The sequence below is a fragment of the Jaculus jaculus genome, chromosome 14 (assembly GCF_020740685.1).
Source record: "Jaculus jaculus isolate mJacJac1 chromosome 14, mJacJac1.mat.Y.cur, whole genome shotgun sequence".
NCBI classification, from domain to species: Eukaryota; Metazoa; Chordata; class Mammalia; order Rodentia; family Dipodidae; genus Jaculus; species Jaculus jaculus.
Genome location: NC_059115.1, coordinates 13258038 through 13284894, shown reverse-complemented (window position 1 = coordinate 13284894; position 26857 = coordinate 13258038). Strand labels below are relative to the sequence as shown.

Below are 26857 nucleotides of genomic sequence, written 5' to 3'. Positions count from 1 at the left end.
CCTGTTCTCTTTATCCTCCTCTTCTCTTCTCCCTCCTTTTACTCCTTCCCCTCCTTCTCTTCCTCCTTCTCCTTTGTTCTTCCTTCTCTCCTCCTCCTCCCCCTGAAGATCAAACCCAGGGCCTTGTGTATTCCAGGTAAACACTCTGCCGCTAAACTCCATCCCAGACCTTCACATAAAGCTTCTTGGACAATGCAATGCTATCATGAAAGGTTAGGAAGTATGCAAATGGATTGGGATTGACTTTTTGGCTGACACTTATTTATTTATCTATTTATGAGAGAGGCAAATAGAGAGAGAGAATGGCTGTGTCAGAGCCTCCAGCCACTGTGAACGAACTCCAGATGCATGTGCCACCTTGTGCATCTGGCTTTACATGGGTACTAGGGAAATCAAACCTGTTTCCTTAGGCTTTGCAGGCAAGCACCTTTACCACTTAGCCATCACTAAGCCATGGTTTCATATTCTATCAGTGCTCACGAAATCTGATGGTGTCCCGTGTCTCTCTTGTCTCATGACTCCAGATGAATTGCAGACATACAAGCTGCACGTAATGGAAAAGAATTGCCCCGTATGGAACAAATCTGTTTGGCCCGGAAACCAAATTGACTTCTTATACCAAGAGATACCCAAACACAAAGAGCTCTTGTTATGTCTGTTTCTACCCAGAAAACCTCAGGGTGGACAGCCTAAGACCGTGGTCATAGAGGGAAGTCCCGGGATTGGCAAAACAACTCTAGCCAGAAGGGTGATGCTGTCATGGGCTCGAAATGAGTTCTACCCCCATAAGTTCAGGTTCGCTTTCTACTTCCACTACCAAGAGCTGAAACAGGTCAAAGAGCACAGCTTCGCCGACTTGCTTGAGCTCAAGGGCCTTCAGTCTCGGGCTCTCGTGTCAAAGATTTTGTCCAATCCAGATCAGCTTCTACTCCTGATTGATGACTTCGAGGAAGTCCCGGCTGAGCCCTTCAGAAGACCAAGACCAGATGATCTGAGTGAAGAATGGGACCAGAAATTGCCTGGGCCCACTCTCCTGAACAGCTTGATGTGCAAAAGGATGCTTGCAGAGGCCACGCTTCTGCTCATGGTGAGGCCAATCAGCTGGATCAGGATTAAGCCCTATCTTCAGTGCCCCTCTTTTCTTACCCTCCCAGGGTTTAACAGGACTGAAGTGATCAAGTATTTCAAGATGTACTTCAGGAACACAGGGCAGGGTGACATCGCCCTGGATTTTGCCATAAGAAATGCAATTCTCTTCTCCATGTGCCAGGTCCCTGTGATATGCTGGTTGGTGTGCTGTTGTCTGAACGAACAAATGAAGAGGAGCATGAATCTCTCAATGGCATGTCCCAACGTGACATCTGTGTTTATCTGGTATCTCTCCACCTTGCTCACAGATAGAACTAGGAACTTTTCCAACCCAAGTGACCAAGAACAGCTAGAACGATTATGCAGTATAGCTGCCCAGGGCATGTGGGACATGAAGTGGGTGTTTAGTAAGGATGACTTTGAGAAAGTCATGATGGATGAGGCCAGTGTCCACACCTTCCTCCAAGCACATATCTTTCAAAGGCTCGAAGGTCCAGAAGACCATTACGTCTTCACCCTCTTTGTTTTCCAGGAATTTTTTGCCGCCTTGCTTTACATTCTCTCTTTCCCACAGAGACTCCGAAGTTTCCACTTTTTGAGCCATATAGATATCCGTTCCCTCATCTTCCTGCCCGGAAGAAGCAAAAACTATCTGGCTAATATGGCTCTCTTCTTGTTTGGCCTTTTCAACCCACTGTGTGCTTTCACCTTGGAGAGATCCTTCCAGTGCAAGGTGACCTGGAGGAACAAGATAAAAGTGCTAAAAATCGCAACCCGCATGCATGAACATAAACTCTCTTCTCCGTGTTGCGGGATACCACAGTTGTGGCACTGTCTCTGTGAAATCCGGGAGGAGGCCTTTGCAAGTCAGACACTAGCCAGTTACTGCAAAGCAGCTCTAACACTTCAGAACTACGAAGATTTTCAGTCGTCCGCTTTCTGCCTTCTGAACTGTCAAGAGCTGAAGGAAATGACATTGACTCTCTCAAAGAGATTCTTCCAGGAGTGGTGGTCTGGCTCAACAGACACCCTCCTTGCCACTGGGTGAGTGGTCATCTGTCTAGTGAATGACATCTTGTTCTATCCAAGGACCTTGCCTATAGTCTCCAAGACATTTAGGGACCTATTTTAAGGGCCAGGTTTATGGACCGCTGAATCTTTGTCAACTCTAGTTTACACAATTCTTCTTTATTTTAAAAATATATTCATTTATTTGCAAACAGAGAGAATGGGGGGAGATCAAATGGGTGCGCCAGCCACCACAAATGAATTCCAGATGCATGTGCTACTTTGTACATCTGGATTTATGTGGGTACTGGGGAATCGAACCTGAGTCATTAGGCATTTGCAGGCAAAAGCCTTAACCACTGACTCATCTCTACAGCCCACTCCTGTCTTTTACACCAGCCCTGACCTTTCTCTCTGCTTTTCTTGCATTCAGTCTCTAATGATTACCTCTTGTCTTCCTCTCACATAGAATAAGAGTGACTGACATGTCTTTTTGCTGGTGGCAAAGCATCTGCTCTGTGTTTGGGACAAATAAAGATCTGGAAGTCCTGATTGTGAGCGACAGTGCCATGGAACCTCCATTCATGAAAGTCTTTTCTACTGCCCTGCAACATCCAGAATGCAGACTGCAAAAGTTATAGTGAGTACCGACCGTGGCTCGCGTGAAGCCCAGCCCCCAGGACCACGTCCTGCCGCAAAGACGTGCAGACAAACAGGCCTTCCCATCCATCCATCTTTAGTCCCTCTCCATTTACACTAGAGTCCCAGGATGCACACATGCTCAATTTCTTTTAATAATGCCACTGCTGGGTGTGGTGGTGTACTCTTTCAATACCAGAACTTGGGAGGCAGAAGTAGGAGGATCACTGTGAATTCGGGGCCAGCCTGAGACTACATAGTGAATTCCAGGTCAGCCTGGGCTAGAGTGAGACCCTACCTTGAAAAAACAAATAATAATAATAGTAATAATAATGCCACCATTATTGTTAGTGATTTATGGGGGCTCTTTAATTTTTTTTAAGTTTTTTCGATATTTATATGTGTGTGTGTATATGTGTGTGTATATGTATATGTGTGTGCACATGTATGTGTACATGTGTGTATATATGTATATGTGTGTATATATGTAATGTGTATGTATGTGTATGTGTATATATATACATACACACACACACACACACACACACACACACATATATATATATATATATACACACATACATACATTTCTGTATTTGACAGAGAGAGAGAGAGAGAGAATATGAGCACACCAAGGCCTCTTGCTATTCCAAAGGAATTCTAGGCACATGTACCTCTTGTGCATCTGGCTCTATTGTGGGTCCTGGGGATTCAAACCCAGGCCAGCAGTCTTTGCAAACAAGCATTTTTAACCACTGAGCTATCTCCACAGCCCTGTATATGTGGACTTACATGTGTGTATATGTGTGTATGTATATATGGGAGGGGTGTGGGCACATGCACATACACGCAATGGTGTGCATGTGTCAGAGGACAATTCAGTATGTTTCTCCTCCCCTTCTGTCCTGAGATGGGGTCTCTCTTGTCACTGCCTCTTGCAAGCCTCTTAATGCTGTCGACATGTTGGGACTACAGACACCTGGGTCACTTGGAAGGTTGACAGAGACGCTCAGTGCTGAGCATTCTCCTCTTCTTCTCAGCACTGTGGTGAGGTTTGAGTCACCCCAGTGGCCAGCGCCATCTGAGAAGAAAGCTTCTCTAACCAAAAGTGAGAGCAGCTTTAATTTGTGAGTATAAACATCTTTAAAAGTGCTTACTGGGCAGTTTGGTAGGCACAATATAGGCATTTAGGCAGAGAACAGCAGGCATTACTTTCCTAGGGCTTCATGGGTTCCTTTTTCAATATGGCCAGATAAAATTCCATGGCGTATACGGGCTACTTTAGCCTTATCCATTCATCTGTTGATGAACGTCTACACTGGTTCCATTTCCTTGCTGTTGTGGATAGAGGAGCAGTAAATAGGGATGTGCAGGTAGGTATCTCCATGGTAGATGGGCAGTCCTTTGGGCATATAGCTGGGTTATATGGTAGTTCTATTTTTAGGTTTTAAAATTTTTATATATTTGCAAGGAAAGAGAGAGAATGGGTAGGCCAGGGCCTCTCGCCACTGCAGACAAATTCCGGACGCATGCGCCACTTTGAGCATCTGGCTTTATGTGGGTCCTGAGGAATCAAAACCCAGGCCATCAGGTTTTGCAAGCAAGCACCTTCCCCACTGAGATATTATTCGTGTTTTGTATTTTTGTTTGTTGAGAATGCTCCACACTGATGTCCATTATTGCTGCGTCAATTTACACTGCCACCAGCCATGAATAAGGTTCTCCTTTAGCCCACATCCTCACCACCATGTATTGTTATTTGTGTTCTTGATGATAGGCATTCTAGCTCGGGTGAGATAGAATCCCCAAGTAGTTTTAATTTGTCTTTCTCTAACAGCTAAAGATGTTGGACACTTTAAAAAAAATGCTTTTTGGTCATTTGTGTTTCTTCTTGTGGGGACCATCTGTTCGATTGGTAGTCCTGATTTTTTTATTGTTGTTGTTGTTGTTTAATTTTTGCAATTCTTTATATATCCTGGATATCAGTACCCTGTCTGAAGTGTGCCTGGTCATTTTCTCCAATTCCATAGGATTTTTATGTTCACTCCACTAACAGTTTCCTTTGCTGTGCAAAGTTCCACTAAACCCCTTTTTCCCAACTATTCACATTGCTACTTTCATGTGTTTTTTATGACACTGAATTAAGAGGGTTCATGGTTGCATAAGCACGGGTGGAGCATTATTTCCTGAAGTATGGGCAGTGTGTCAGTGGCTATGCCACTGAAGAACATGGATGGCTTCCCCTCACCCAGCAACCATTAGTGGCCAAGAGCCCCTCAAGCAAGAATGAGGTCTTATGGGATCTTCCCCATCCATGATGGAATGTCTATGGGCTTGGTACTGTGCAGAAACCCACAGCTGCTGTGTGCCCATGAGTATAAGGGCTGTGTCACATCCAGAAGACAGCACTCCACAGCACTCCGCCCCATCCTCAGGCTCTTAACATTCTTTCTCCTCCCTTTTCTGTGATGTTCTTACAAGACTGCTAAAAGTAAGTGAATATTGAGTTCTCAGACCTAAGCACAAGAATGATCATGTGTACGTGCGTGCGTGTGTGTTTTCCACTCTCCTCCTCCAACATGTGTGTGTGTGTGTGTGTGTGTGTGTGTACATGCATGTGCATGTATTGGAAATGTTCATTTTTTAGGGTCTGTCACTAAACCTGAATCTCACCAATTTGGCCAGATTGGCTAACCAGTGAGCCTTAGGGATCCTCCTGTCTGCTCATCCTCATCACTAAGATTATAGTCATATACAGCTGCACCCAGCTTTTTACATGGATGTTGGGGATCTGAAATCTGATCCTCAAGCTTGCATAGCAAGTGCTTCCCACTGAGCCATCTCCTTGGCCCCACATTTTTTTAAGCCATTCATTTGTGGATGGATAAACCATGTTCAACTCTTATTTGTATGGTTGGTTTTGGTTTTTCAAGGTGGAATCTCACTCTAGCCCAGGCTGACCTGGAATTCACTATGTAGTCTCAGGGTGGTATTGAACTCATGGTGATCCTCCTACCTCTGCCTCCTGAGTGCTGGGATTAAAGGTGTGTGCAACCACACCTGGCTCCATGTTCAACTCTGATGTGACCATTGCTGTATGAAAAGAGTAAGTCTGAGCTGCTGTGTGTGTGTGTGTCCTACATGGTCTTTGTTTTGTACTCTCTCTCCTTCTTGGTCTTTACTGACTTTGGAGCTTGTAGGACTCTAATGATTCCTGGGTCTCTGCTCCCCTGTAGGACTGAGATTACAGATGTGCATAGTCATACCCAGATAGGATCTGGAGATTTGAACTCTGGTGGTCTCAGGGCCCCCTTAGGCCCTCATGCTTGCCAAGGAAGTGCTCTTAACCACTGAGTCTTATCTCCAGCCTGAATCTGAGTTTCTTGGTGAGTGAAACCACACACTGGAGATCCAGAAGCCAGCTCAACTCCTATCTCAATAGTCACTGGATCTGTGAATGTCAACTGTGCTTTTTGTACAATCGATCATTGAGTTTCTGCCAACTTATCCTGGTGTGAACCCATGTGTCCACTCACAAAGGGATCATAATGATGAGAATGTTAAATACAGTCACATGGGAAATGTCCTCAGAATTGTGCCTAAGACAGTAAGTGCTACATATACCCAGTACATGTTACTCTCAGGGTGAACAATGCCTTGCTGGAGCCATGTGCTAAGTAAGCACCTCATGAGGTGTTGAACAAAGGAAGAACCAGAGAAACTAGGTACCTTGCCTGAGATCATCTACCTGTAAGCTTGGGAAGTGCTCCCTACCCCCAACAGCCGAGAGCTCAACCCCCATCAGCACACCATGCCTCTTATGCACCACCACCATCAGGTACCTAAGAGCCAAGATGCTAAGATGGGAAGCCTGAGCTCTTCAGGGAGGAGGAGAGAGGATGAAACAGCTTCATGATTACAACTTGCCAGGCTGTTGTGATGGGGAAACACACATAGCCTTGACCCCACGTTTCATCTTGTTTTATTGCACCTAGATAAATCCATACACAGACATCCACAGGAATGGGTGAGAATTTCACTGAAACATGATTTTCCATTCTTTAAGTAACAGCAAACTATTACAGTGTCCACCGTCTGTTAGGCCATCTTGAGTGCTTCTCATACTCATAAAACACACAGCCAGGGCTGGGGAGATGGCTTTGCTGCTTAAGTTCACTTCCTGTGCAAGCATGAGAGCCTGAGGGGGCCCCTGAGACCGCCAGAGTTTGAATCTCCAGATCCCATGTCAGCAGCTGGCCCTGTAGAAACCCCAGTCCCTTGGGCGAGCGGAGACCCAAGAATTTTCAGAGCAAGCTCCAGAATCAGTAAAGAGACTCCAGCTCAAAATGAGACCAGGTGGAAGAGTGATGGAGAGGAACACCTGCCGCTCCACTCTGGCCACACAGGCGAGTGCAGGTGCCACCCCTTCTTCACTCCCGTGCCATTGGCAAGATATGGGCACCACACAACACCATGCACACACACAGGAAAGCTCACACCACGCTAAGCAGGTACCCCATTCCACAGATGGAGAAGCCAGGGCATACAGTTGAATACCTGGCAGATATTGAGCTCTGGATTAAAACTGCACTCAAACCAGGCTTGGTGCCACACATCTGTGCCCACAGCACTTAGAAGGTGGAAGCAGGAAGATCCAGAGCAGAAAGTCATCCTCAGCTGCATAATGAGTGGGACGCCAGGCTGGGCGACATGGGAGTTTACCACAAAAAAAAAAACTTGGGGAGAAGGGCTGGAGAGATTGCTTAGCAGTTAAGGCTCTTGCCTGCAAAGCCAAAGGATCCAGCTTTGATTCCCCAGAATCCACAAAAGCCAGATGCACAAGGTGGCACATGTGTCTGGAGTTCATTTGCAGTGGCTGAAGGCCCTGGGTGCACCCATTCCCTATCTGCCTACCTCTCTCTCTCCCTCCCTCTCTCTCTCTCTCTCTCTCTCTCCCTCCCTCCCTCTCTCTCTCTCTCTCTCTCTCTCTCTCTCTCTCTCTCTCTCTCTCTTTCTCTGTCAAATACAATTTTAAAAAGTTTAAAAAAACTGGAGCTGAAGTGATAGCAGTTAAGGTGTTTGCCTGCAAAGCCTAAGGATCCAGTTTCAATTCCCCAGTACCCACGTAAGCCAGATGTTCATGGTGGCTCATGCATCTGGAGTTCACTTTCAGTGGCTAGAGGCCCTGGCACATTCATATTCTCCCTCCCTTTCTCTCTCTCTCTCTCTCTCTCTCTCTCTCTCTCTCTCTCTCTCTCCCCCTCCCTCTCCCTCCCTCCTTCCCTCTCTCTCTCTCTCTCTCTCCCCCTCTCTCTCCCTCCCCCCCAATCTCTCTCCTCCCTTCTCCCTCTCTCCCTCCCCCATACATAAATGAAAATAATTTTTTTAATTGTACCATGAAGTTCCACAGGCAGTTCTGTCAGCCATGACCCCATTGGCCCAATCTCTGGGGCTTTTACAGTCCAGAAACTTTATCATTATTCACATGAACCACTGGTCCCTTCCATGAAATTAATCACCAAACCTCATGTGGCCCCTGGCCAGTATCTAACTGTTTTTCTCTTCTGTTGCAATTACTGTGATTACCTCCCATGTATTGAATATCTACCCTATAACAAGGAGGATTCTGAGTGCTTTGCTAGGATTATATCACTTAATTCACACAGGCACTCTGATAAGCAGACATCAAGGGTCCTCTGTTGTAACTGGAAAACCAAAGCTTACAGGGAGAAATGACTTATGTAAGGCCCTTCCACAGAGAAGGTTGAACTCAGAGGAGAACCTGGTTCTGAGCTCTACAGTGCATAGAAAGGGTCTCATGTGCTTTATACAAATTTGCTGTTCATTCTGACTGGTTTTTTTTATCACAACTCTTATGTTTTCTTAACTTACTTATTGACAATGTTTATACATATATAGGATGTATTTTGATCATAATCCCCCCATTACCTTCGTTGGTTCCTGTCCCTGTTCCACTCCCACTGAGCCCCTTCTTGTCCCTAGCTAGTCCCTTTCTACTTTCATGTCTTTATGTTGGGTGGGGGGAGGGGTGTCCCTCTGAGCTTAATGAGGGTTGCTTGCATGAGCATTAGGTGAGGGTCATTTACAGCAGCACATGCCGCTTACTAGTGGCAACACCACTGTAGAAAATGTCTCCCTCAGGGTCTGGGGGAGATGGCTCAGTGGTTAAAGGCACTTGCCTGCAAAGCCTGTTGGCCCAGGTTCAATTCTTAAGTACCCACATAAAGCCAGATGCAAAATGTGGTGCATGAATCTTCAGCAGCAAGAGATCCTGGCCAACATTTTCTCTCTCCCTCTCTCTCTCTCTTTCTCTTTCTCTCTTACCCTCTTTCCTCTCTCTCCCTTTCCCCCTCCTTTCTTCTTATGGTTTTGCAAATAAATATTTATTTTAAAAAAAAAAGAAAGAAAAAAATGAGGGCTGGAGAGATGGCTCAGCGGTTAAGACACTTGCCTGTGAAGCCTTAGGACCCATGTTTGACTCTCCAGATCCCACATAAGCCAGACGCACAAAGGTGAGGCAAGCACAAGGTCACACATGCCCATTAGGTGGTGCAAGTGTCTGGAGTTCCATTGCAGTGGCTGAGGGCCTGGCCTGCCAATTCTGTCTCTCTAAAAAAAAAAACAACAAAAGTTTAAAAAGGGGGAAAAAAATGTCTTCTCCTAGTAATCATTAATTTCCAATAATTCCCCAGGGATGTGTGGAACCTAATGAGCTTTTCTGCTGTCTGAAGGACTGTTGACTGGCCCAGTCTTTTTTTTTTTTTTTTTTAATTTTTATTTATTTGAGAGTCACAGACACAGAGAGAAAGACAGATAGAGGGAGAGAGAGACAATGGGCGCGCCAGGGCTTCCAGCCTCTGCAAACGAACTCCAGACGTGTGCGCCCCCTTGTGCATCTGGCTAACGTGGGACCTGGGGAACCGAGCCTCGAACCGGGGTCCTTAGGCTTCACAAGCAAATGCTTAACCACTAAGCCATCTCTCCAGCCCGACAGGCCCAATCTTGAGCAAGTAACCACGCTGCTCTAAGCTCACTAGTGCGTGGTTGTATCATGCACACAAGACAGCATTCTACAGCCTCTGGATCGTCCTTTTGTTGTTGGTTTTTTTTTTTTGTTTGTTTGTTTTGGTTGTTTTGTTTTTCCAGGGAGGGTCTCATTCTAGCTCAGGCTGACCTGGAATTCACTATGTAAGCCTCAGGGTGGCCTCGAACTCAAGGCGATCCTCCTACCTCTGCCTCCCGGGTGCTGGGATTAAAAGAGTGCGCCACCGCACCTGGCGATCATGCTTTCTTTACCCACTTTCTTCCACAGTGCTTCACAGCATCACAGTTCTATGTGGTTTTGCATTTGGGGTTTGTTTTAATTGTCTGTGTCCTGCCTTCAGTTGTTAAACTCACCAAGCGTGGGGTCCTGCCTGTCTCACCAGTTGCCATATTTTCTGGGAGCACTGTTTGAGAAGCCCCTGTGGTGATCAGACATGCCTTCCCTCTCCAGTTTGATACGTGTGGAGCACAGTGTTTTGCATGAAGACTTGTTCCAGGTTTTGACTGAAAACCAGCATCTGAAACACTTGGAAATACATCATACAAAAATAGGACAGGAGGCCATGAAGTCTCTGTGTGCAACACTGACATCACCTATGTGTCTCCTAGATTGCCTGAGGTAAGAGTAGAATTTGGAGTTGATGGCAGGTGGAGGTAGTCTGTCTGTCCTGTTTCCTTCTGTCTAGATACTGTCTGCTTCGTTCAACAGTAACAGTGCAATTTGATTTTTTCTCCTCTGAATAATACTCAGAAGTGAAGTTTCTGGGTCATATTTTTACACTTATTTTCTTTTCCTTATTTTTTAAAATATTTTTCATGTCCTTACAATGAAAGAGAGAGAGGAGTGAAAGTGTGAGGGACAGAAATGGCTGCACCAGGGCCTCTCACCCCTGCAAATGAATTCTAGATGCAAGCACCACTTTGTGCTTTACATGGCTACTGAGGAATCTAACCATGGCCTCCAGGCTTCATAAGCAAGTGCTTTCAACTGCTGAGACATCTCTCTAACCCACCTTTTTAAAGTTTTTGCAAGCAGAGTGGAGTAGATTCCATTGCCAACCCCCCAGTTAAATCACATAAATTTAAAAATACATTAAAAAGCTAAGATAACCTCACTAAGACTCATCATTGTGGAAGTACCTTACTCTTTATTAATGCCAAGGCTCAACCAACACATCCTGTACAGAATGCCAGGCCAGTGCTGTTCTTGACTGCACAGTTGCTGTCTCAACGCCTCTGTTATCACAATTCTGACAGCCACAGCCAGCATGTCAATTAGTGGGCATAGTCTCGTTCCAATTAAACTCTGTGAACATGGAGATTTGGATTCCATTAGCTGTTCATGACACAAAATATTCTTTGAGGTTTTGATCCTCAGAATTGGCAAAAAAAAAAAAAAAATCAAAACCAGGGCTAGGAGATAGCTTAGTCATTAAGGCTCTTGCCTGTGAAGCCTAAGGACAGGTGGCATATGTGACTGGGGTTTGTTTGCAGTGGCTGGAGGCCCTGATGCATCCATTCTCTCAATATCTGTTCTTTCTCTCTTTCAAACAAACAAATATTTTTAAAATTAAAAAAATAAGGGGCCTGGAAAGTTTGCTTAGTGGTTAATGCGCTTGCCTATGAAGCCTAAAGACCCATGTTTGACTCTCCAGATCCCACATAAACCAAACACACAAAGGTGAGGCAAATGCAAGGTCACACATCCCCACCAGGCAGTGCAAACATCCAGAGTTCAATTGCAGTGGCTGAGTTCTATCACTCACTCTGTATGTCTCTCTCACTGTCTCTGAAAATAAAAAATTAAAAAAAAAAAAAAAGAAAGAAAGGAATCCTCAGGGAATAGGGCTGGGGGAAGAGGGCACAAAAAAGATTAAAGGGACAGGAGCATGATCAATTCTCAATAAATAGTAAAAACATATAAAGAATATTCTTGGGCTGGAGAGATGGCTTAGCGGTTAAGCGCTTGCCTGTGAAGCCTAAGGACCCCGGTTCGAGGCTCGGTTCCCCAGGTCCCACGTTAGCCAGATGCACAAGGGGGCGCACGCGTCTGGAGTTCGTTTGCAGAGGCTGGAAGCCCTGGCGCGCCCATTCTCTCTCTCTCCCTCTATCTGTCTTTCTCTCTGTGTCTGTCGCTCTCAAATAAATAAATAAAATTTAAAAAAAAAAAAAAAGAATATTCTTGGTTCCCAGGCTGTATAAGACCAAGTAGCAGGCCAGCATTGACACCCCAGGATCATCATTTGCCAATAGCAAGTCAGTACCCTTGTAGTGACTTGTGCCTGCTAGATCTGCACTGGGGAAATACTGCATAAGGAAGTGCTGCTATAACGCTTCCCTGGCTTCCTCACTCGGTGACTTCACAGCAGCAGCCGAAGACCAGCCTTTCTGGGAGTTTTTACACTACAGACATTGGCAGGCCCTTCATGTCAGTGAACACATCACCGTGTGACTGGCACCACATGGCACACAGAAGCTTAGCACCCACTTACTGTCATTTCCTCCGCAAAGTCTACATCTTGGCATTTTGTTTCCAACCGTACTCCTGTAGGGCTGTCAGAGCTGAATGTAGCTTGGACAATCTCTGTATTTTGTTGCCCTGACTGTATAGAACAGAAAGCTCAGGTCTCTAGTATCTGGAGATGGTCCAGCAAAATATTTGCCTAAAATTCATGGTGCGTGTGGAGGCCAGGGAGCAACCTGGGTATCATTCCTCAGATACAGTTCACCTTTTTAAAAATATATTTTTTTTAATTTTTGCATTCTGTGTTTTATCATTTATTATTCTGTCAATGTGGAACTAGACATCATTAAATATTTCTTAAAGCATGACTAAAACAAATGTTCCATGGATTCTTTGCCATATTATTCTATTATTTTGATATATTTGTATACTGAAAATGTCCTCTATATGATAGTCCTAGGTATTTATATAACAGTACTGTAGGCTTCCAATTTATGTGTCTAGTAAGGTGAAAAATAAATTATTTTAAATAGTTCTTGAGTTCCCAGTCCTTTCTACATCATTGTGGTTTTGCTACAGGATAGCATGTTCTCTCTCTCATGCTTCCAGGGCTGAGGGTCTGGCTCAGTGGTGCACAAGGATTAAATAAAAAACACCTTCATATTGGTCCACAGCATCAAAAATAATTAGTAATTTTTAAAAGAAAAAGTAAACTTGGACATGGAGAACAGAGGAGAAAAAAATGGGGCTGAGGAAATGGCTTAGCAGTTAAGATGCTTGCTGCAAAGCCAAAGGACCCAGGTTACATTCCCTAGGACCCACATAAGTCAGGTGCACAAGGTGGTGCATGTGTCTGGAGTTTGTTTGCAGTGGCTAGAGACCCTGCTGTACCCATTCTTTCTCTCTGCCACCTCTCCATTCCTTACCATTTTTTAATTAAAGATTTTTATTTATTTATTTATTTATTTGAGAGCAAGAGAGAGAAAGAGACAGACACACAGAGAGATAGACAGAATGGGTTTGCCAGGGCCTCTAGCCACTGCAAACTCCAGACACATGTGCCACCATGTGCATCTGGCTTATGTGGGATCTGGAGAATTAAACCAGGGTCCTTACACTTTGCAGGCATGCGCCTTAACCACTAAACCATCTCTCCAGCCCCATTTTTTTTTTTAAAAAACAGGGTCTCTCTTTGGACTGGAGCTCATCATATAGTCTAGGCAGGATGACCAGTGGACCCAGAGATCAGCCTGTCTCTGCCTCCCTGGCACTGGGGTTATGAGCTTGAGTCACCACATATGCCCAGGCTTTTATGTGAGCTCTGCAAGTCAAGCTTTTGACTGCCTAAAATTCTCTTTTTAAACAATATTATTTTATTTATTTATTTGACAGAGAAAGAGGTAGACTGAGAGAGACAGTGTGGGCATACCAGGACCTCCCTGCCATGGCAAACTCATGCTCCACTTTGTGCATCTGGCTTCACATGGGCACTGGGAACTTAAGCCAGGCCTTCAGACTTTGCAAGCTTAGCGCCGTTGACCACTAAGCCACCTCTCTAGCCCCTAAAATTCCTTTTAATTTTTTTTTAATTTTAAAGAGAGAGAATTGGCACACCAGGGCCTCAGCCACTGAAATTGAACTCTGGATGCTTGTGCCAGCTAGTGGGCATGTGCGACCTTGTGCTTGCCTCACCTTTGTGTATTTGGTTTACCTGAGATCTGGAGAGTCAAACATGGGTCCTTAGGCTTTGCAGGCAAGCACCTTAACCACTAAGCCGTCTCTCCGGCCCATAGCCCCTAAAATTCTATGAATAAGCCAGCTTGAGACGAAAACAGCCTGACAAAATGATGGCTGTGTGATGTAGGAGCAAACAATGACTGCCTGGTTGAATCCCAGTTCCTCACTCTGATGCCTGTTGAGCAAAAGAAAATGTAATAATAATAATAATAATAATAATAATAATAATAGAGAGAGAGCCCCTCTAGCAGAATTGCACCCAATTTGTCGTCATAATCCAATTGGCTGTCACTTCAAGTGTTTGACAGGTTCTTTTCTTTTAATGTATTTACTAGCATACAAGAGAATTAGATCTCAGCTGGCTGTGTTGGTGCATGCCTTCTTTAATCCCAGCACTAGGGAGGTAGAGGTAGGAGGATTGCTGTGAGTTCAAAGCCAGCCTGAAACTACATAGTGAATTTCAGGTCAACTTAAGCTAGAGTGAGAACCTACCTCGAAAAATAAATAAGTAAGAATTATATTTTATTCTGGTATTTTCAAACAGATCTTTAAATTTTAATTTATTTTATTATATTTATATTATATTATATTTATTTTATTATATTTTTATTTTAATTTATGTTATTATACGAGAGAAAGAGAGAGGCAGGGAGAGGATGAGCCTGCCTGGGCCTTCAGCTGCAAAAGAACTGCAGACGCATGCGCCTCCATGTGGCACATGTGCAACATTGCACACGTGTGTCACGCGGTGTCTGGCTATGTGGGACCTGGAGATATGAACATGAGTTCTTATGCTCCACAGGGAAGCACCCTAACCATTAAGCCGTCTCTCCGCCCTTTAGAAAGAGAGATACAGATAGAGTGAGAGAATGGGCGTTCCAGGGCTTCTAGGCACTGCAAACAAACTCCTGGGGAATCAAACCTGAGTCCTTAGGCTTAGCAGGCAAGCACCTTAACCACTAGGCCATCTCTGCAGCCTTCAGACAGATTTGGTTCATCCCCCAAAGTAGCCTTCTTTCTTCTTTCATAGTGCGTGTTTCTTTTTGTCCTTTCCCCTCTCTTCACCTCTTGCTCCCCTCTTGTGGTCTTCTGTCTCAAATCACAGCCATGCTCAGTCTTATGTCCCCTTATTTATATTCATACAAACATTAAAACTAAGAATCTACATATGAGATAAAACATGTAATTTTTGTCTTTCTAGGCTTGAGTTACCACACTTAGTAGTTCTTCTCATTTTCCATCCATTTTCTTGCACATTTCATAACTTTGTTTTCTATTGATAATTTAGGGGTACAATCCATGCAACTTGGCTGGCTGAGGAAGTCAGAAATAACACTGGGAGGAGCAAGGATGTGAGACAGTGTGGGGGGGGCAGGTTATGGCTCTGTGGGTTCCATTTCCCCCCTAGAGCTAAAGCTGAGCCTCTGTCTGTGGTTCCTATAGGCTGGAGTCATGTGAGGTGGCCAGTCCTGAAGACTGGATTCATCTCGCCCGTGATCTTCAAAGGAACATACACCTGAGGACTCTGCTGCTGCGGGGGAACTCTCTAGAATTGTTCGGGGTGCATTACCTGTCAGTAAGTCACCTCAGGAAGCTCGCGTAAGTCTTGTTTTTATTATTGTTTGTAGATTTAGTGCTTCTGTGAGAAACTACTTTGGAATAGTGGGGGAAGGGACATATGTTAAGACACATATAAGTCTTATGGTTGATGTAATTATATAGACAGGACACAGCAAAGTAACTAATAACAATGCTTATCCTTAAGGGCATCATGGAGTTTTCATTTCCTTTGGATTTTACATAAATGAAAACATCTGCTACATGTGCTCCGTTCTTTATTTTCTCTTGAGACAGGGTCTCATCCATGTGCAAGGATGGCCTTTAACTCATGATCCTGGGAGCACAACATGGGCACAACCATGCCCAGCTATCTCTGTTCTGAGCAATAGTTTTGTGTTGTTTTTGTTTTGTTGTTTCTGTCGTGAGTTCCTCTTTACTGGAGACTGAATAGACACCATGTTAGCTATCCATCCGACCAGTAAGATGAGGTTTGAGCTGCTCCCTGGCCTCAGCTATGTGCGCTTGCGCGCGCGCGCACACACACACACACACACACACACACACACACACGTGCATGTAATGGGCATTCTAAGAGCAGAATTCTAGGGTTGAGTTGAGTTCCTCTTTAGTCTATCAGGCTTATTTCCAGAAGTTCCTATTTCCATTCTCATCAGCAATGCATATCAAAGTTCCTACAATTCCAAAAGCTCAATCAAGTTTTCTTGCCGTTTTTATGAACTTGTTGAGCAGAAAGTGTTTATATTCGTACTTCCATGGTTCTTTTCATAATCTTACTCCTCATCTTGGTTCCACGAAAATGCATGATTAATTATGCATTCAATGTCTTTCCTTTTTCCTTTTTGTTTTTGTTTTTTCAAGGTAGACCGACCTAGAATTCACTATGTAGTCTCAAAATAGCCTCGAACTCATAGTGATCCTCTCCTTTTTTTTTTATTTTTTAGTTTGTATATGGGGAGTGGTGCCTGTCCCATGTCCTACATATGGACCTTGGGGTGTTTGTCCTCTCCTTCCACCTTCTTTCCTTTTGAGACAAGGACTCTGACCTAGCTGATTCTTGAGCTTCTGGATTCTTCTGGTCTTACCTCCAACTCCAATAGGCATGTTGGGATCATAATGCCACTTTGCATCTGACTTCACATGGGTGCTGGGGAATTAAACTCAGACCAGCAGGCTTGTAAGAAAGTGTCTTTAAGCTGGGCATGGTGGCGCACACCTTTAATCCTACCACTTGGGAGGCAGAGGTAGGACGATCACCAAGAGTTTGAGGCACTTGCAACTGGTGTTTGTTTGCAGTGGCTAGAAACCCTGGTGTGCCCTGTCTCTCTGTGTGTCTTTCTCTCTGTCTCTTTCTCTCTTGTAAACAAAAAATAAAATATTTTTAATTAAATAAAATTGGACCTGATCTATGTATTTTCACTCCCCACAGGCTGGAGAACTGTAACCTCACAGAGAACTCTTGCGAAAACATCGCCTTCTCCCTCAGGCATAGTAAGATGCTGACCCACCTAAGCCTGGCAGAAAATGCCTTGAAGGATGAGGGGATCAAGCATATCTGGAGAGCCTTGGAATATCTGATGTGTCCCCTGAAGAGATTGGTGTAAGCCTCCAAAGAGTTTCTTCTTGGAACTCCAGAGAGAGTGAGAAAGCCTATGGGGTATTTCATTTGTTCAACCTCTCAAGTACCTACTGCACATTAGCAATGTGCTCTTACTGGGAAGAAGCACCCAACACAGGGGTGGTTAGCTCTTCCACTCCAGACACAAATGACTTGGTGGCTGAGTTTTCACCCCAGTTCTCTGAGGTGAGGTGGGATCTCAAACCCAGGAAGGATGCTGCAGATGCATTGTGGAAAATTTCAGATTTATTTATTTTATTTTTTAAATATTTTCATTTATTTTCATGTGGGTTTTTTGGGAGGGTTGCATATTGGTGTTGCAAACAAATGGCAGATGCATGCACCACATTTTGCATCCAGCTTTATGTGGATACTGAGGTATCAAACCTAGACTGGCAGGCTCTGCAAGCAAATGCCTTTAACCACTAAGTTACCTCTGCAGCCCCAATTTCACACTGGAAGGACATTAATAGATTTTGACTCTTCCATAACTACAGTAGCTGGAGGTTGGGGGAGGGACTGATCTCTAAATTGTGTTATATTCCTCATATGTATTTGCTAATCCAGTCTAGATTTCTTGTCAGGCTCCAGCCAATGGAAACCTTGTCTCAAAAACAGGTGGATGGTGTTCTTGAGAAGTGGTACCTGCTATTGTTCAGTGGCCTCCACACACATGAACACCTACACATATACACACACACAGAGAGAGAGAGAGAGAGAGAGAGAGAGAGAGAGAGAGAGAGAGAGAGAAACAGGGAGGTACTCCTAAAGGGGCTGGGCTCTTCCTTTAAGGTGATGAAAATATCCTAAAACTGATTGTGGTAGAAATTGTATAACTTTATTAATAGACTAAAAACCAACGGTTTGGGGCTGGAGAGATTGCTTAGTGGTCAAGGTGTTTGACTGGAAAGCCAAAGGACGCCGTTTGATTTCCCAGGATCCACATAAGCCAGATGCACAAGGTGGCACATACATCTGAAGTTTGTTTGCAGTGGCTGGAGGCCCAGGTGTGTCCATTCTCTCTATATAGCTGCCTCTTTATCTCTTCCTCTCTCTGAAATAAATTAAAATAAAAAAACATGTATATATACATATTATGTATATATATAGAGAGAGGAGGCATACGGAGAGAGACAGACAGAATGAAGCAAAGAGAAAGAGAGAATGAGTATGCCAGGGCCTCCTGCCACTTCAAATGAATTCCAGACACGTGCCACTTTGTGCATGGCCTTATGTGGATACTAGGGAATCGAACCCAGGCTGTCAGGCTTTGCAAGAAAGCACCTTTAACCACTGACCCATCTCTTCAGCCCTTGATGCTTCTTTGCAGGCTGAGAAAATGTGCTGTGACTTCAGCTTGCTGTCAGGATATGATCTTGGCTCTCAAGAACAATAAAAGCCTGAGCAGCCTTGACCTTAGTTTCAACAACCTGAGGAATGATGGCATTATCCTGCTCTGTGAAGCTCTGAAGAAGACTGACTCTAACTTGCAGGTCCTGGAGTAAGTCACCCCAAGCGTGCGATGGTTGCGCCTAAAATTCTCTCAGAGTATGGGAGAGCATATTGATTCTCTTCTGTCGGGGGAGAGTATTGGAGGTTCCTTCTAGTTGGGCGGAGATCTGGAAGCTTCAGAGCTTTACTTCTCACAATGGGGTCCTCAGACAAGGAGTGGCTTTGTCTGGAAAGTGGTTAGAAATGGAAATTCTTGGGAGCTGAAGAGCTGGCTTGGCAGTTAAGGCACTTGCCTGCAAAGCCAAAGGACCCAGGTTTGATTCCCCAGGATCCACATAAGCCAGATGTACAAGGTGGTACATGCATCTGGAGTTCATTTGTAGTGGCCGGAGGCCCTGGAACACTCATTCATTCTCCCTGTGTCTCTTTCTCTCTCTCTCTCTCTCTCTCTCTCTCTCTCTCTCTCTCTCTCTCTCTCTGTGTCTCTCAAATAAATAAATAATAAAGAAATGGAAACTCTTTGTTGAGGAAGGGGTTCAAGGTAGGGTCTCATAGAATTCACTGTGTAGTCTCAGGCTGGCCTCTACACCTCAGTGATCCTCTTACCTTAGCCTCCCCAGTGCTGGGTTTAAAGGAATGCTCCACCATGCCCCTGGCAGAAATGCAAATTCTTTGGGCCACCTCATCCAAAAGAATCAGAAACTCCAAGGATGGGACCCAGTAGCCTGTGCTTAACAATTGCTTTGAGAAATACCTTTCTAGGACAGCACAAATACAGAAGAATGTATTTGGGAGTTTTCCTTTGGTGTCTGAGATGGCTGGTCTTAAGCAATCAAGATTTATGCTTATAGTTCCTTTCTCTTTTTGGTGTGTGTCTGGTGTGGGTGGATGTGTATGTGTAAGTGTGGGCACACCCATGCCACTGCACATGGGTGAAGGTCAGAGAACAACTTATGGATGTAAGTCCTCAAACTCCAATGAGAGACAGGGTCTCACATTGTCCACCATAGTTTGCATCAGGTTCATTGGTCTCCAAGCTTTGAGAGGATCCTCCTCTCTCCGTTGTATAGAAGGCTTTTTTTTTTTTTTTTCAAGGTAGGGTTTCGATCTAGCCCAGGCAGACCTGGAATTCACTATGTAGTCTCAGGGTGGCCTTGAACTCATGGTGATCCTCCTACCTCTGCCTCTGGAGTGCTGGGATTAAAGGTGTGCACCACCATGCCTGGCTAGAAAGCTTTCTATTCGATTTAATTTTATTCATTAGCAATAGCTTACTGGGAGTGGTGGCTCCGACCTTTCATCCCAGTACTTCAGCACTCAGGAGTCTGAGTGGTAGGAGGATCGTTGTGAGTCTGAGACTTCATAGTGAATTCCAGGTCGACCTGTGCTAGAGTAAGACCCTACCTCAAAAAACCAAAAGCAAGAGCATGATTTGGTATAAAGCTCAGGAACTCACCACCCCATACTTCTTTGTATAACTTTTCTGAGATTATACTTTGTAATTCTAGGTGGGTTTGTTCACTTCAGTTTTTATTTATTTGTTTTGCAGTATTAAGAATTGACCCCAGGGCTGGAGAGATGGCTTAGCGGTTAGGCGCTTGCCTGTGAAGCCTAAGGACCCCGGTTTGAGGCTCGATTCCCCAGGACCCACGTAAGCCAGATGCACAAGGGGGTGCATGCAGCTGGAGTTCATTTGCAGTGGCCAGAAGCCCTGGGGCGCGCATTCCCTCTGTCTGTTGCTCTCAAATAAGTAACAAAAAAAATTTTTAACAAAGAATTGACCCCAGGTTTTGCATATACTAGCCAAAGCACTCTGCCACTAAACTACACGCATTTTTTTTTTCTTTTCATTTTGAAGTAGTCTCACTAAGTTGCCCAGGCTAGTCTTGAACTCATCCAATAGCCCATGCAAGCCTTGAATTTGTGATTCTCCTACCTCGCCCTCTTACCTTCCCAAGTAACTGGGATTACAGACCTCAGACCCAGCTTGTTCAGAAGAAACAACAGAACCCTTATTTTTTCCAGGAAGAACCCAGATGTTTGTGGTTCACACTCTGCATTATGGATCTTTATCCCTACATGAATTTTCCTTGTTTGTTTTTCACCCCAAATGATACAATATAACAAATACTTACATACCATTTCCATGATCTTGGGTATTATAAGTAATCTAGAAATGATTTAAAGTATGCTAGGTTTGGCAGTCCCCCATAGACTCAGGCGTTTTCATCAAAGCTTGTAACATGGGTCTCCAGCCACCTGGCTGGAAGAGGTGTCAGTGGGGATGGTTTCAGGGGTCCAGCCCTTAGGTGTGTTTGGGAGCAGATCTGATATCCAGCCCAAAGCGTGAAAGAGCAGTGTGTGCTCTGCCAAGGTCCTTGCTGTTTGCTGCTGGTTTCATGTTTGCCGCTCTTTGGTGCTTGCTGGTGTTAGTTCCTCCCTGCTTGGATATATGGGAGTAACATTTTCTGCTACCGATGGAATGTCCATCAGTGGATCGAAGCTTGAAATAAATCCCTTCCTCTTTCCCTGGTGTGGGTGCTCATGCCAGCAACGTGAAGCTGACTGCAACATAAGAGAATGTGCCTAGGTTATATGCAAATATGGCAGCTTTTCTAGAAGGGAATTGAGCATCTATGAGATTCAGTACCCATAAAAAGCCATGGAGACAGACCTCTTAGAATCTAAGTGTGGTGGTGTGATTCAGGTGTTCCCCATAAACTTAGGTATTCTGAACACTAGTCTCCCCAGCTGATGGCAATTGGAAATTAAAGCCTCCTGGAAGCAGAGTAGTGTTGGGGGTGGGCTTATGGGTTTTATAACCAGTTTCCCCATACCAGTGTTTTTCCACACTCTCCTATGGATATTATCTGCCTTATGTTAGCCAGGAGGTGATGTCCACCCTCTGCTCATACTATCGGTTCCCCCTGCCATCATGGAGCTTCCCTCTCAAGATTGTAAGCCAAAATAAACCTCCTTTTCCCCACAATCTGCTCTTGGTTGGGTGATTTCTACCAGCAATGCAAACCTGACTGCAACACTGAGGGACAATTGTACATATCTGGTCATCTCCTTAATCCCCACCAGGTACCTGTGGGTTCCAAGAAGCCAGGAGTTACATCTGCTCTGCTCCTTTAGAAATTGGCAAATAGTGTTTTCCCCCAAAATAACTGACAACTACTCCCACAATGCATAAACCACAACCCCATGAGGAATACCTGCAACCTTGCTGAGGAGCATCCCCAACGGAATGGGGGCGTGGTCAAGGGAAAAGAGGGTACCAACACATGATGCATCCATATGAGACATCTTGTTAATAATAATAATAGCCAGGTATGGTGGTACATGCCTTTAATCCCAGCACTCGGGAGGCAGAGATAGGAGGATTGTTGTGAGTTCGAGGCCACCCTGAGACTACATAGTTAATTCCAGGTCAGCCTGGATCAGAGTGAGACCCTACCTCGAGAAACAAAAATATAATAATAAACATTTTAAAAGAATCAAAAGTTAACAGATAATAAAAATTGAAATTGGAAGCCAGGCATGGTGGCACATGCCTTTAATCCCAGCACTCGGGAGGCAGAAGTAGGAGGATCACCATGAGTTCAAGTCCACCCTGAGACAACATAGAGAATTCCAGGTCAGCCTGAGCTAGAGTGAGACCCTACCTCGAAAAAAAAAAAGAATAGAAATTGGCAAATAGGTGGCATAAGCAAATGGGTTTTGTTATATTTTATTTATTTATTTAGGAGTGAACATGGGTGCTCCGGGGCCTCTAGCCACTGCAAATGAACTCCAGATGCATGTGCCACACTGGGCATCTGGCTTTACGTGGGTACTGGGGAATCAAACTGGGTCTTAGGCTTTTCAGGCAAGCACTTTAACCACGAGCTATCTCTCCAACCCCAGCAACTGGTTTCGATGTGTTTTGTAACATGCATGCATATGTGTATGTTTCATATGTGTGTATGTGTGTGCAAATGTGCAACCATGTGTCTTTGCCCATGCGTGTGGAGGCCCAGAGGTCAACTTTGGGTGTCTTCCTCAGTCACTCACCACCGTGCTCTTTGAGACAGGGCCTCTTACTAAACATAGAACTTGCCGATTCTTCTGGACTAGCTAGCCAGTGAGCCCCTCCGCCATCCTGGGCTTGTAGGCATCCGTCACCACTCTTGGCTTTTACATGGATGCTTGGGATCCAAACCCAGGTTCCTGTACTTGCACAGTAAGTACTTTACCACTGAACTGTCTCCCCAGTGGCAACAAATCTTTTAATAACATAGATAAGTAGTCATAATAGATTTTTGAAAGGCATATGGTAGACATAACTTCTTGGAGTGAGAAACTACATTCTCTTAGAATTTGTTTTTTAATTTTATTTTTGAGAGAAAGAAGCAAAGAGAGAGAGAATGGACACCCCAGGGCCTTTCAGCTGCTAGGAACAAACTCCAGATCTGTGCAACCCCTTGTGTGCACATGTGACGTTGCACATTTGTGTCACTATGCAACTGGCTACGTGGGATCTGAATATTAGAACATGTATTCTTAGGCTTCACAGGCAAGCGCCTTAACTGCTAAGCCATATCTCCAGCCCTCCCTTAGTCTTAATAATTACCCAGCGTGTACAAAAAATACCAAACTGACGTATGGCAGTCACGTGGAACATGCTGCTGCAGGGTGATTTGAGGTTGTGCACCACTTGTGCGATGAGCCCTCAAATGGGGGGTACAGTGACATCCCTGTCATCTGTTCTGTCCCACAGGCTGGAGAGGTGTCTGTTCTCCTTCATCTCCTGCAAGGCTCTGGCTTCCATGATCAGGAGCCACCGGAAGCTGAGATACCTGGACTTGAGCAACAATGACATTGGACTTGTTGGCATCATGACCTTGGGCAGTGCCTACTTGGGCCAAAGCCTGGCAGAAAAGATCATTATGTAAGTCCTGACTAGCTTTCTATACTCAACCCTCACCCAACAAAAGTTCTTCAACGTTCCTTGTGGGCTAGAGCGATGGCTTAGTGGTTAAGGCATTTGTCTGCAAAGCCTAAGGACCCATGCTCGACTCTCCTGATGACACTTAAGCCAGACGCACAAGGTGATGCAAGCATACAAGGTCACACATGTGCACAGGGTGGCACATGCATCTGGAGTTTGATTGTAGTAGCTGGAGGCCCTGACATGCCAGTTCTCTCTCTCTCTCTCTCTCTCTTTCTCTCTCTCTCTCCCTCCCTCTTCCTCCTCCCCCCTTCCTTTGCCCCCCCCCCCTTTGGCATTTCTTATAGAGAAGGACATGCTCTCACAGGTATGAGTGGCATCAACTTGTCTCTTAGGAACACAATGCCCTCCATACCACTATTCAGGCTTCCTGCTTTATCTAATAGGAAAATGACCTGGGTTCTCTTGTCTGATATTGACTTTATTTTTCTTTCTCATCTTCTTTTGTTGTTGTTGTTGTTTGGTGGGAGGTTGCTTTTATGCTTTTATTTTCCAGGTTTTGTTTCTTTTGTTTCTCGGTAGCTCAGGAAGGTCTTAGATGCATCCTTCTCCTTTGGAGATGGAATGGCCATCTCCATGCAGTTTCAGGTTGATTATGGGGAGTGTGCATACAACACTGAGATCCACCCAGAGGTGGACTCTGATCGCAGGTGATAAAGGAGAATACTGCTCACCAAACAGGTACTGGAGGCAGAGCAGAGAATCAAAAGATTCAAGTCATGTCAACATGGACTCAGGAGACTAACTTCCAAAATCCCAGTCCTAAGCCCCAGTTGCTCGGGGTATTTATAGGCAGTTCAGCATCATTTCTAATCCTCTCTGTCATTAGTGAGGTTAAAATTTTCTTCTGTATGACAGGGCCATGAGCAGGAAGCTTTAGCAACAAGCAAGTTTACAGAAACACAGAGGTGGTTAGAGGAAACTTTTGTAACTTCTTTTTTTAATTAATTATTTATTTATTTGAGAGAACAAGAGAGGGAGAGAGGGGAGAGAGAGAATGGGCATGCCAGGGCTGCCAGACACTGCAAATGAACTCCGGACACATGGGCCACCTTGTGCATCTGGCTTACGTGGGTGCTGGGGAGTTGAATCTGGGTCCTTAGGCTTCACAGTCAAGTGCCCTGACCACTAAACAATCTCTCCAACCCTTTTGTAAAATTTTTAAGCCACTGCATCTCAAGATAAGGTTCTATAAGCAGGAGGCAAGCAGCTCTACTTTGAGACAGAACACCAGAGTCCGGCCTTTGCTTCTTGCCTCAAAGGCAGCATTATGCCTGGTGTATTCATTGTCTGTTCCCATGAAGCAAGTTACCTCCACATCCGGCAACTTAAACAGCAAAATTATCATGATCTCATAACTTTTTGGTGGTCATAACTACAAGAGCAACTTACTTGGGTGGTTCGGCTCATGGCCTCTCACTGTGTCTCCTTAAAGCTGTTGCCTAGGGGTGTGCTGGGGCCCTTGAATCTGCTGCTAAGTTCATTCACATGACCGCTGGCCAGAGGCCTCTTTTCCTCTCCATAGGATTGCTGGTAATGGTCTACTTGGTTTCCTCCAGAACATGTGACAGGAAAGAGACACAAAAAGCAGACAGAGACACTCACAGAGATACAGTGAGGCACACAGAGATAGAAATCCAAAGACATTCACAGAGATACTCATATACAGAAACACAGAGACACACAGACATGCACAAAGCCACACAGAGAGACACACATAGACCCTTATAATGAGGCAAATAAAGACAAAGAGAGGGCAGGGGAGATGGATCAGCAGCTAAAGGCACTTTCTTAAAAAGCCTGATGGCCCAAGTTTGACTCCCCAGTACCCACATAAAGCCAGACACATCTGGTTTCATTTGTAGAGCCTCAGTCTCTTTACCTCTCCCTCCCTCCCTCCCCCTCCCTCCCTCCATGTCTTTCTCCCTCCCTCTCTCCCTCTCTCTCCCTCTCTCTCTCTCTTTCTCTCATAAATAAATAAATAAATATTTTTAAAAAATAGAAATGCTGGACATGGAGTCACATACCCTTAATCTCAGCACTAGTGAGGCAGAGGTAGGATAGCAATGAGTTCAAGGCCACCCTGAGACTACATAATAAGTTCCAGGTCAGCCAGTACTAGAGTGAGACCCTACCTCAAACAAACAAACAAAAGCTTTGTATTGGGCTGGAGGAACAGTTCAGTGGTTAAAGGTAGTTGCTTACAAAGCCAGATGTTTAATTCACCAGCACCCATGTAAATACAGATACAGAAAGTGGCACATGTATCTGGAGTTCATTTGCAGTAGCAGGAGGCCCTGGGATGCCCATACTCACTCTTTTCTCTGTCTGACTGCTCTTCGTCTCTCGTGCAAATAAATAAAAAATATTGGGCTAGAGAAATGGCTTAGCAGTTAAGGCCTATGAGGTCTAAGGACCTAGGTTTGACTCCCCAGGACCCAAGTAAGCCAGATGTGAAAGGTGACTCATGCATCTGGAGTTCATTTGCAGTGGCTGGAGGTCCTGGTGTGCTGATTCTCTCTCTCTCTCTCTCCCTCCCTCCCTCCCTCTCTCTCTCTCTCTCCCCGTCTCTCCCTCTCTAAATATAAATTAATAAAAATATTTTTAAAAAATATTTAAGCCAGGTGTGGTGATGATGTGGTGAAAAATAGTAATAAATAAAGACATTGTCACACAGACAGAGATGGGGAGATGTAGACAAAGGGACACAAATGGAGAAAGACGCACACACACACAGGTACAAGTGACAGAAGATGACAGAAGATGGCAGGTTAGTATTACTTAACTTCCAGTGTCCATTCCATTCATCCGCCTTGCTCTATTGATCACTCACACCAGCCCTGGCCCAGCAGGAGCGGGATCTGTTTGGGGCATAAATGGCAGGAAGAAGGTCCCCAGGCCAGTGTAGAGGTTGCCTGCCACACCTTACAAGCATGTGGCTGACAGCATTTGACCACAGGCCTGAGCCCTTGAAAGCTTCTCTGGTGGCTGTGGTCTTCTTGGTGGCCCGGGTTATGAATCTCTGTTCTAGAGGTTCTTTATGCTTTTCTAGAAATGTTAAAAAAAAAAAAAACTGAAATATAAGATAACATCACCTCATCTGGGGGCAGGGCAGGGATCTCGCCTCGCATGCACCAAGCCCTGGGTTCAGCCCCCAGAACCTCCTACATCAGTCATGGAGGCACCCCATCAAGGAGGTAGAGGCAAAAGGATC

At 44.8% G+C, this 26857-nt stretch overlaps 1 protein-coding gene across 1 annotated transcript in view; it reads left to right on the top strand.

Annotated features, from left to right (window-relative positions):
* Nlrp8 (NLR family pyrin domain containing 8) overlaps positions 1 to 23587 on the top strand; it is a 31521-nt gene extending 7934 nt beyond the window's left edge. The window contains exons 3-9 of the mRNA XM_012952020.2: positions 525 to 2133; positions 2567 to 2737; positions 10253 to 10420; positions 15446 to 15601; positions 17010 to 17180; positions 18529 to 18699; positions 23413 to 23587. Of these exons, the coding sequence (XP_012807474.2) occupies positions 525 to 2133; positions 2567 to 2737; positions 10253 to 10420; positions 15446 to 15601; positions 17010 to 17180; positions 18529 to 18699; positions 23413 to 23587 (2621 nt within the window). The remainder of the gene's footprint in view (positions 1 to 524; positions 2134 to 2566; positions 2738 to 10252; positions 10421 to 15445; positions 15602 to 17009; positions 17181 to 18528; positions 18700 to 23412) is intronic.
* Positions 23588 to 26857: the final 3270 nt, after the last annotated feature.